General features: G+C 44.2%; 1 protein-coding gene across 2 annotated transcripts in view; it reads left to right on the forward strand.

Moving 5' to 3' along the window:
* Nucleotides 1-12,014, forward strand: part of JAM2 (junctional adhesion molecule 2) — a 104,982-nt gene that overhangs the window by 79,840 nt on the left and 13,128 nt on the right. For both annotated transcript variants that reach the window (XM_073668268.1, XM_073668269.1), the window contains exons 6-7: nt 2,216-2,318; nt 4,290-4,397. In XM_073668268.1, the coding sequence (XP_073524369.1) occupies nt 2,216-2,318; nt 4,290-4,397 (211 nt within the window). The remainder of the gene's footprint in view (nt 1-2,215; nt 2,319-4,289; nt 4,398-12,014) is intronic.

The raw sequence follows: 12,014 nt of genomic DNA on the forward strand, positions 1-12,014 counted from the left end.
TAAATGGATCTTGCCTGAGTCCATAAGTAAGAACTTCATAAAGTTTTTCCATACGATACTCCATGTATTAAATACAAATGTTATCACAATCCACAGAATGGCTGCCACCATTATAAATGAGATGCTGGATCATCCAGCTGGTAATATAGATACTAAACACTGGAGAATCGAAAGGTTTATTTTTGACGTCCACCCACGGCTACGCCAGGACAGTTGGGTGAGGCAGAAGATACGTAGCAACTGGCAAGAACTAAATTAAAGAGCAAAGCTGAGAAGAACATATCGGGAGCGACTCAAATAACTAGATATATTTATTACATTGCTTGCAAGGTGCTGGAACTGGGATCCGCTTCTTGTCCTATGTGGTCAGATGCCACCACTCAGGTCTTCTCCATGGCAGCCACATTGTGATATGAATTCTTCCTGTCACTTGTAGTTGACTGAGTGATCAACTTTAAAGGGTTTGTCCCACTGAGATGTTTTTTTTTCTTTTTCCATATAACCTGCGTTACAGGAGGGGGGGGTCTCCTCTCAGGACCCTATGAGCCACAGTGGAGACTTTCTATGTATCTGCAGCTCCCTCCTTGACCCAACCTATCCCTGTTCTCCATGGATGACCATCCCTTGGAATGGCGGATGACGTGTAATACAACATTTCCCCATGCGGTAGGCACTGTATGGGAACGGCACAGCTATCATTGACTTAGAAATCAGATCCGTATCGATCAGTTGATTGCTTGGCCAACATTAGCCAGAGACAATCGCTTTATTCCAAAATATGAAAGGAATGGAGCGCCACCTGAGGATCCTTGTGAGAATACGTCTTAAGGCTCTGTTCATGTGGAGTTTTTTAAGGCGTTCAAAAATACAGATTTTTAAGCAAAATTCTATTTTTGTTTTCTGAAACTTTTTGGAAGAGGCTTTTCCTGAAGCACTTTAAAACATCTAGAAAAGACTGAATATATGAACAGTAAACTGGATTTTCCTATAAAAATGAATAGGAAGAGTTTTTCAAGTGTTCTTGAAGCGGTTTTCAAGAAGGATTTTGGAGCAGATCTGCTCCAAAAAAAAACTCAGTGTGAACGTAACCTAAAGATGGCCATTGACATTCAGTATTAGATCTGGCCAATGTTCCTATTGTTCTTGTGAGCTTACAGAATTGGGATATGGGTCATACATGACCTGCCAAATTTTTGTGTCTTTGTGAGACCATCAAAGAGAAAGGAGTCTGGTAGTCACCGAGGAGGGGCGAGCTGCAGATAGTTTGCCTATGGGCTGTGTCTTATATCCCTCTTAAAGGGGTTTTCTAGACAGACATCTGTCCCCCCCCCCCATTGCAGTTAGTTTTTAAAAATAAAAACAGACTGTGATTTACTCACCCACACCGGGAATACTGAGTCTCCTCCTCCGATCCCCCTGGTGTCTGCTATTCTCTGCAGCGCTGACGTCACATTGACAGCACTGCAGACAATCAGTGAGCTCGGTGTCTGTGAAGGCTCGTGCCATCTACTTGGTCAGAGCTGCTGAGCTCACTGATTGCAGCTGTCGACATAACATCGGGAGCAGCGGCTGAGACTCGGTGCTGGACTCGGGGAGGGTGAGGAAGGTGCGTTTTTTTCTTTTTCTTTCTGAAGCATACTGCAGCCGGCGGCCAGGTTTTCTGAAACTTTAAAACCCCTTTAATGGAGGTACAAGACACAGCGTCCACTCCCCATAGGGGACTACAGACTCCTTTCCCGCTGACTGTCCCCGACACAAATTTTAGCTGCCAAATTCTTATGTTCCCATTCTGGAGGCACTGGGGGGGTGGGGAGGGAGAAGCATTTTCCAAAACCAGAAAATCCTTTTAAAAGTTTACAAGATTAGGCTGCAATACCAAAAGCAACCAGAAACTTGAGTGATCCTGTTTCTTAAAAAAAAAAAAAAAAATAACATTTTTTTTAATTTTATGCAACATATTTAAGTTGATTTAATAGAATAAAACAGAATAGTAAACGCAATTTTACCTCCACATACCCTCGATCGCCCTGTCAAGACCTGACCTTATGATGACGTCTGAGCCACCATTATAATGAAGTATGTGTCCATTGACCTCCGCAGTCTTGAAGCCGTCAGCATCCGGCGTTACGGCACAGTTTCCAGTTGACATGTCACTGTATTAATTAGCACCAGGGACTATTGATCCGTGTAAGTCACAATCTGTCTCTTCTTCCAGCATTTCAATACAGTCACAAAGGAGGATACAGGAGAATATTACTGCGAGGCCAATAATAAGATTGGGAAACCGCAGAGGTGTCCGGCAAAGAGGATGCAAGTGGGTAAGTAGCCCGCCCGCAGTCACCCAAATGCCAGCACTATAAATTTAGGAGGTTTTTTTATTGTTCTTGAAGCTTCTCTACTCATACATGGGAGGTTTTTTATAGACTTTCTGATCACTATCTGGTAATCCAGAATATCTGATGATTTAGCACCTTGCAGCCATTGAAGTCAGATTAAATTGACACACAGATGAACATCAAAAATCTTGATTATATTCATCAACAAAACTGAACTGAAAAAAATAATTAACTGGAGTATAAGTTGATATGCAAAATAGGAGCATGTTCACACTGGCCACTAAACAGACAAAACCTGACCATATACCCTGCTGCAAGTAATTAAGTAAAAGCAATAGTGCATATAAATAACATAGGGTAATTAGTAAATAGCGTTTTTTATCATAAAAATGTAAAAGCCATTGACCAGCGTCAAGGTGTACCCAATTTCTGGATGGTCCTAATTTCTAGTATTAGTGCAGGTAAGGATGTGGCCTCCCTTCCTTTGAGCTGTACAATACATTTATATAGCTTCCCATTTGCTGTGTGTCCATGTTCGGGACCCGGTCCTGCTCAGCCCTTATTCACACGGACGTCACTATGAAGAGGTTAGGAATATCCCGAATTTGGGTTCACCGTGACGCTGGTGGGATGGCTTTTTCACTTTTTTTGCTTACTAGGTCCCCCAAGTTATTTATAAGCACTATTGCTTTTACTTACAGCAGGGTATATGTTCATTTTGTTTCTGTCTTAGGTTTTATTAATAAAGAAAAACTGAAGGCACTTTGCACAACTTGACTACACACGTACTGATTTTTCAGAATTATGAGTTTCCATGGTTTTAATAGAGTACAATGATCTGCCTGTAGCCCCACCCTGTTGTCCGTTTTCACTCCACTTTCTCTGACACCTCTTGTATGATCTGTGCGGACAAAAATAGGGGCATTTAAGGGGCGGACATCACAGGGGCACAGATATGGCTTGGGGGCCGCTTTGGTGTTTTTAGATGTTACTTCTATCGTTGCTCACACTTACACACTGAATAATCCCAGTTGGACAATTTTATGAAGAACCCCTCCCATGCCCTAGACCACCAGGATTGTAACCGTAAACCCCTTCATGGTCCTAGATCACAAAGAATGTTATTAAATTTTGCCCAAAAATCGCAGGTTGTCCATAGTATAGGGGATGACTTCTTTATTATTGGGAGTCTTATGGGTGAGGTCCATGGTAATCCTGAGGACAGGGCTCCTGAACCCTGAGAATGGGGTCTGCAGAGCCCCATCTTTAATGAAGCGGAAGTGCTCATGCTCGTCCTTCACGCCATTGATTGTCAGGGAGACTGCTGTAAATGGCGGACTGCTGTCTCCGTAGTCCCATAAATAATGAATGGAGCGAAGGTTGATCCATGTTATCCTACGCTCCACTCGGCATCAGAAGGACAACCAACGATCAGCAACTTGTCCTCTATCCAAAAACTTGTGATATTGAGGTAACACTTTTAACCCCTGAACTACCTTAGACTTCCAGGGTAGAGAAAATGATTTTGTTAAAATGTTCAAAGATGTAAGTTGCTGGGTCGTGTGGACCCATACGATGGGGCCTGATTTGTCTGTGTCCACCCCTGGGAGAGACGGCAGGGTGTAAGTACATGACCACAGGAACAGACTGTGCACAGGGTATAACCATGAAGAAAGGTCTACACGGAGCTGTAGACAGAAGTATACACGCCCCTGAAGGTATGATGCTATTATTGTAACACCCTACTAATAACATTCATAGCTGTACAGGGTTTTATTTCTGTGTGGAAAATCTGTCAGCAGTCGGCATGCAGCTATGGTCTGAGACCACCATAGAGCAGCCGGGGGGCCACTGACAGATTTGTACCGGAGACGAAAGGAGTGTGGATTTCACGGTCTGCCCGGTATTTGGACATGAGGGGCGCTCACTTAGTGTTTCTTTTCTGTCACGCAGATGACTTGAATTTGGCCGGGATCATATCTGCGGTAGTAATCGTCTGTCTGGTCATTGTCCTATGTGGCTGCGGGGTCTGCTACGCACAGCGGAGGGGATATTTCTCAGGTAAGTCATAGGTATTTGCCACTTTTTGAGACTGGCGATTTCAAATGAAAGAATAAAAAGAATTTTTGAGGTGTTTGTTTCTGTGTTTATATTATATATAATCCCCCTCCCCCCAAAAAATACAAGAAAAAATAAAGCATTTGAATACATTCAGCGTATATTGCCTCCTGATTAGAGTTTGATCAGAGTGTCATTAACATAATCGACCCGATTCTCTCAGAGTTTGAGTCGAACGTCAGCTTAGTGTGATCCGATTCTCTCGAAGGAGAGAGTTAAAGCACAGGTTAGAAGATGGAGAACAAGATTTCTCCATCTTCTTCATTGTGTGAGTCCCGGATGTCATCCGAGTGCAATCTAATATTTTACTCGCACCCATAGACTTGAATGGGTGCGTGTGATCCGATTTGCCCAGCAAATGGGTGTGTGTGATCTGAATCGGTATGATAAAAAACGTAGATTAGTGCTGCCCCATAGTAAAATATTGGCTTGAATGCTATCCGATAAAACATTGTATAACACTCATCTGAGTTATACACTCATGTGAGCGACCCCTAACAAGTAGCACATATAACCACCTTCTGCACTCCACAAAAGTAGTAATGACCGCACACCAAACCCCCAAACACACACACAGACCTCAAATCAAAAGGACAGTGCCATAAATACATTTTCCCAGAACCCCTAAACTAATAGAAAACTCAGACTAAACCCTCTAAAAAAGACCCTATAAACACATATACCAGAATGGCCCTCCTTAATTTACAGACCCCAAACCACAGCCCATAAAACATCGGACCTACCTGGTGACAGAACATGCTATGGCAATGCCAGGGAACAAAGGGAAGAGCAGGAACGGGGAGAGGTGAGTAAGTGGGACCCCGAGATATTCAGTGTCCTCTTCTGAGTCAACGAGATTCTATTTTTTTGGGAGTCTCTCCACGACAGGTGTAAGGAGGATAGATAGGTATGGGATAGATAGGTGTGGGATAGATGATAGATCTTTTACTCGTTCTGCCATATTGCAGGACTCCCCCATTCAGTTGTATTCATTCTTCTATAATCTCAGACTCTTTCGGCTGTGATACGTAGGAGTGTTCACTTATTGTATGGAGGGAGCAGACTCACATAATGTTCCAGAGCTATAATTAGTTGTAGATAGCATTACCCGGGGAGCAGGGTGCGGCCAGTTGAATTAATAGTATTGGAAAATAAAATGTGTTTTGAGACGTTTCCGCGTGACTCGCATTGTGCATTGTAATGAAGCGGGGTCATAGAAAGAGTTTGGGGAACCAAAATAATTAATAATAATAATAATAATAATAATAAGGCACCACAGATCTGGAGGACTCCTCATTGTTTAGGCAAATCTACGTCTTTCAAGTTAGTTTTTGTGTAATATCGACCCCCGGTATTTTTGATGCCGAGAAGAGTGCTGCAGACTGCGCCATTTATTTTTCACCTGAAAAGGCCCAAAACCCAGACGGATCCCCTCATAGACGCTGGCCAACTCTCCTGGATATTGGGGGAGTCCTTTCAGGTTCCTGGAAGTGTTGGCAGATCTCCTTGGCCCCTCCAAAATTTTCTGGAAATGCTGATTTCTTATGTTCCGGCATCTCAGGAATTGTCGCTGTTTTAGAAACCTAAAAAAAGACCTTTTAAAGCCTTTATCCACCTTCACAATCATTTTTACAGTTTTCGCAATGCATGTAACTTTGCTTTGTGATTGGTCTTTATCATTTTTTTATACAGCCTTCAGACAAATCTGTGTCTCTATGGCAACAGACAACAAATAAACCCCATGTAGTCTGGCCCAGCCCAGCTTTTACATTTTTTTTCTTCCATCAGTCCCCTACTTCTTGGTAACTGACTGAATGTTTATGAGCAGAAGATGGGAAAAGACGGAATAAAGTGCAACTGAAAGAATGTTGTCAATTACCATGGAAACGCATAGTTCTGTAGAGCTGTAGACTCAAAACGATAAGGAATTTTTAAGAAAGGTTCCTTCATTTTTCATTTTAGATGAGTTGGGAGACTAGAAACGTAGCCTGCAAAGTATCACAGTGATGGATGGGCCGATCTGTGTCCTGGAGGTCCTCACTTACCCCTTGCTCAGGACACATTAGTTTTGGAGCGGTGTCAGACATCTCTCCAGCGCTCACAGACTTAGTATCTCACTCGGAGAAGTAGTTCAGCTGGACGTGAATCTCCCGTCTGTAGAATCCTCATTATTCATAATGTCACAATGGCCGATTGCCAGAGAGAGAAGAGCTCGGCCTGGTAATGAATTGGCGGCTGTTTTTGTATAAATTAACTATATCATTGGTGATAGATAGTGAAGAGGCCGAGCCCCGACAAACTCCATTCTGAGGATGTGGTCCAGAACTGCTCAGTAAGCGTTTCACTTCTGGCTCGGGAGATAGCGGTAGGGCATGGCAGGTCACTTGGCCAAGAGTTTCGACTCTTTGGGCAAAGACTCAAGAAATATGGATCTGCAGACAAAAAGTAAATGTCAGTGGCAATTCTATTCGCAAGATGTATTATATTCCGCCTAGAAGAGCCGCACTGAGGTGGGGAGATGGCACATGTCCTTCCACCATCCATGGAGGCACCTGGCACTTACCAACTCTTGGATCATCCTGCCTGCTCCTACAGATTGGAGAGACCTCCAGGACTCTCAGAAAAGTTGGTAAATTTCTTAGGCAATGCTGAACCCTCTTGAAATATCATGGGGAAACACTCCTTCCAAGTTTTTGATTTTCTGTTATTGGAGTGTCTTTTCCAGTAGTGTAGGCTGGGTGTCAGGTCTGTGTGTATCCAGGGTGCTATTGTCTTCACTAGCTGATATCAGCACAGCTTCTATCCTGCACTCATTTCTTCTTCTTTTTTCTTTCTACCTTGTTTATAGCCTGTTTTTTTTCTGCTCTCCTAAAAACGTTGGAAACTTTCTCCCCTTTCCATGTGGTGGATATAGTTTTTACAACCTGCTCTTCTGCAATCTCTTAACACCAAAAGAAGGGTGGGGAGTTGTATTTTTGCCAATCACTTCGCTATACCAATGAATAACAGAAACTGCAGCAGCAAAATGGTAGAAAAATTTTAATGACAATTTAGAAAGTTGCTTAAAGAAACACTTCTCCTCCCATCAAAGTTTTTATCTTCTTTAATACATTGCAGTCATCATATTATATAGCACTGTGTACTTACAATTGCACATTTTTCCTCTCTACCCAATTAATTCTTCTCTTTTCTCTGCTCTGTGTAGGAACAGGAAGTCTCTTGTTCTTGGATTTATCGTTCTTCTCTTCACCTCCTAACCCAGCTGCCCCTTCCTCCACCTCCCAGTGACTTTTACAGTGACTTCTGACTCGTACAGGGAAAAGAGACTTCCTGTTGCTACATAGAACTTAGAAGAATTCAGCTAATCAGTTTTTAATCATGTGATGTCATAGACCTAATGGAAAACGGAAGAATTAGCTGAGTAAAAAGGCAAAATGAGCAATTGTAAATGCACAGTGCCATATAATATGATGACTGCAATATATTAACCCCTTCCCGACCCGTGTCACACCGTTTGTGACATGGAAAACAGTTCGTTCCCGACCCATGTCACAGCGTCTGTGACATGGAGGGAAAGAGCCCCTGCAGCGCCTGCGAGCGGGGTCGCTCAGGTGTCACAGTTGCTACTGCAACTGGACATCCTGAAGTCGACCCCCCGGGGGGTGGATTAACCCCCCCCGTGCCTGGGACCCCTCCGATTGGCTGTTTCATTTTCACTTTTAGTGAAACTGACAATCGGTATGAACTAAATATTTCACCAATGAAAATTGGTGTAATATTTAAATCTGGGCATTGCCTGATGCTTACAGCATCAGCCATTGGCTGGGGGGAGTGTCACCTCTGTTCCCCCCCTCCCCCCAGATCTGATTGGGGGGCTAGCGTCACATGGATACTAGCCCCAATCAGATATGGAGGGATGGCTGAAACCTCCCAGCACCTTCCCAACCCTAGATCGTCTGCTGTGGACCCCCTGCTGTGGACCCTGTGGATCGCGTCTGCCGCCGCCACCGCTGATCAGCTGTAAGTATTGCCTCCACTCCCCCTGACCCCCCCCGCCCCCCTCTCCACCCCCCCTCCACTTTCATACCTGCACCCCGACCTCCGCTCCCTCTCCCACGTCTTCATCCACCGGCTGCTGCTCTCCTTCTGACAGCCGGTGGACTGTGATCACAGCAGCAACAGGCTCAGTGTAAATGCCCTGCTCCTGTGATCAAACCCACCATCCCCCAGTCCCAGTGATATCACCCCCCACCTCCCAATAATCACCCCCTGTTCCCAGTGTTCACCCCCCCTGTTCCCAGTGATCACCCCCCCCCCGAAAACCCAGTAATCAGCCCCCTGCTCCTGCCAGCTCCTGCTCCCCTTTCTGCCCCAGTAATCACCCCCCGATGCTGCCGGCCTCCTACCCCCCCTTGCTGCTGCCGGCTCCTGCCCCAGTGATCACCCCCCTTGCTGCTGCTTCTGGCTCCTCCATCTCCTCAGCCCCCTCCTACGTCTGACCGCCCCCTACGTCTGACCCCCCCCCCTACGCCTGACCCCCCCCCTACGCCTGACCCCCCCCCCTACGCCTGACCCCCCCCCTACGCCTGACCCCCCCCCCCTACGCCTGACCCCCCCCCCCCTACGCCTGACCGCCCCCTACGCCTGACCGCCCCCTACGCCTGACCGCCCCCTACTCCTGACCGCCCCCTACGCCTGACTGCAGAAGGTTACACCAAGCACACACACGTACACTCACACTATAATAAAGTTTTGATTTTTTTTTTTTTACACACGCACAAAGCACACAAAATGTCCCGCCCGTCCCGCTCATCCCAGTCTAGGGCGTACTCAGCTGAGGAGGCTATGTCAGGTTGGTGTGTGTGTGTTGTAGTGTATGAGATTGTGTGTGTGTGTGTGTGTGTGTGTGTGTGTGTGGTGTATGCACTACAATATACCACACCGCACACCAACCTGACATGCACTACACAATGGTGTCCGCTAACAAATTGGAACCCTTTGCGTTTGGAGAGTCCCTGTGTGCCCAAACATTGGAGCTCACCAACAAGTGACCCCATTTTGGAAACTAGACCCCCCAAGGCACCTATATAGATGCATAGTGAGCACTTGGAACCCCCAGGTGCTTCACAAATTGATTGATAAAAATGAAAAAGTGGAAAAAAAAACACTTTTTTGATTTTTACGGATTAATTTGTGAAGGATCTGGGGGTTCCAAGTGCTCACTATGCATCTAGATAGGTGCCTTGGGGGGTCTAGTTTCCAAAATGGGGTCACTTGTGGGGGAGCTCCAATGTTTGGGCACACAGCGGCTCTCCAAACGCAACATGGTGTCTTCTAACAATTTGAGCCGACAATTTGTTAGCGGACACCATGTTGCATTTGGAGAGCCGCTGTGTGCCCAAACATTGGAGCTCCCCCACAAGTGACCCCATTTTGGAAACTAGACCCCCCAAGGCACCTATCTAGATGCATAGTGAGCACTTGGAACCCCCAGGTGCTTCACAAATTGATTCATAAAAATGAAAAAGTGGAAAAAAAAACACTTTTTTGATTTTTACGGATTAATTTGTGAAAGATCTGGGGGTTCCAAGTGCTCACTATGCATCTAGATAGGTGCCTTGGGGGGTATAGTTTCCAAAATGGGGTCACTTGTAGGTGAGCTCCAATGTTTGGGCACACAGCGGCTCTCCAAACGGGACATGGTGTCCACAAACAAATTGAATGGAAAATCGGCTCAAATTGTTAGCGGACACCATGTTGCGTTTGGAGAGCCCCTAATGTGCCTAAAAAGTGGAGCTCCCCCACAAGTGACCCCATTTTGGAAACTAGACCCCCCAAGGCACCTATCTAGATGCATAGTGAGCACTTGGAACCCCCAGGTGCTTCACAAAATGATCTGTGAAAACAAAAAAGTACTTTTTTTTTTTTCACAAAAATTTTCTTTTAGCCTAAATTTTTTAATTTTCACATGGGTAACAGGATAAAATGCATCCTAAAATGTGTTGGTCAATTTCTCCTGAGTACACTGATACCTCATATGTGGTCATAAACCACTGTTTGGGCGCATGGCAGGGCTCAGAAGAGAAGGAGCGCAATTTGACTTTTGGAGCTAATTTTCCATTCAAAAAGTAAAATGGCGCTCCTTCCCTTCTGAGCCCTGCCGTGTGCCCAAACAGTGGTTTATGACCACATATGAGGTATCAGTGTACTCAGGAGAAATTGACCAACAAATTTTAGGATGCATTTTATCCTGTTACCCATGTGAAAATTAAAAAATTTAGGCTAAAAGAAAATTTTTGTTAGAAAAATAAAAATGTTCATTTTTTTCTTCCATGTGGCTTTAGTTCCTGTGATGCACCTGAAGGGTTAATAATCTTCTTGAATGTAGTTTTGAGTAGCTTGAGGGGTGCAGTTTTTGGAATGGTGTCACTTTTGGGTGTTTTCTGTCATGTACACCCCTCAAAGGGACTTCAAATGTGATGTGGTCACTAAAAAAAATGGCTTTGCAAATTTTGCTGGAAAAAAGAAAATTTACTGATTAACTTTGAACCCTTCTAACTTCCTACCAAAATTTTTTTTTTTTTCCAAAATTGTGCTGATGTAAAGTAGACATGTGGGAAATGTTATTTATTAACTATTTTGTGTCACATCACTCTCTAGTTTAGCAGAATAAAAATTCAAAATTTGAAAATTGCAAAATTTTCAAAATTTTTCCCATATTTTTGATTTTTTCACAAATAAACGCAATATTATCGACCTAAATTTAATACTAACATGAAGCCCAATATGTCACGAAAAAACAATCTCAGAATCGCTAGGATCCGTTGAAGTGTTCCAGAGTTTTTACTTCGTAAAGGGACACTAGTCAGAATTGACAAAAATGCCAAGGTCTTTAGGGTCAAAATAGGCTGGGTCCTGAAGGGGTTAAGAGGGTAAACATTTTGCTGGAAGAAGTGCTTCTTTAAGGAGTAACTAAACTTTGAACATTATATATTTTTCAGGTACTATAGCTTTATGCGGATTGGTGGGTTCTGGGACTTGAGACCCTTACCGGTCACTCAATAGACCACTGAGAAGTGAGCAGCTCGGGAGGCCGGAGCAGGCAGAGTGGCGTACTTATTCAATAGAACGTTATAGGTTTCTCAGGGGTCTTTTGAGCAATTGGTGGGCACTAAAGGACCTGGACCCCAACCAATCTGCAGGGAATTAAAGTGCCCGAAAAAAAAAAAAAAATCTGTTCAACATTTATTTACTGTTTTCAATTTTGCAATTCATTAGTTTGGAAGCTTTAATTTGCTTCCTAATGCAAAGTTGAGCTGTTTAATTATGAGCTATTGGGAATCAAGGGCCTATTTATTGTCCTTACACAGGTGTAAGGAGGTGGAAGTGTCACCCCTGTTCTCCCCTGAAGATATGTAGAATGTTTTTTTAAAATGTTTAACGTTTAATATAGTTGGTGATGGAGTTGTTCTGCCCAACAGGCACAGATGGAGTTAACAAGTGGGACTAGCCCAGTGGGGAGGAGCTTAGCGTGGGGACAATGAAGAGTTCTGGGTAGAA

Source organism: Phyllobates terribilis, unplaced genomic scaffold, assembly GCF_046119375.1.
Source record: "Phyllobates terribilis strain yellow unplaced genomic scaffold, ASM4611937v1 Scaffold_2__4_contigs__length_985480577, whole genome shotgun sequence".
Lineage (NCBI taxonomy): Eukaryota > Metazoa > Chordata > Amphibia > Anura > Dendrobatidae > Phyllobates > Phyllobates terribilis.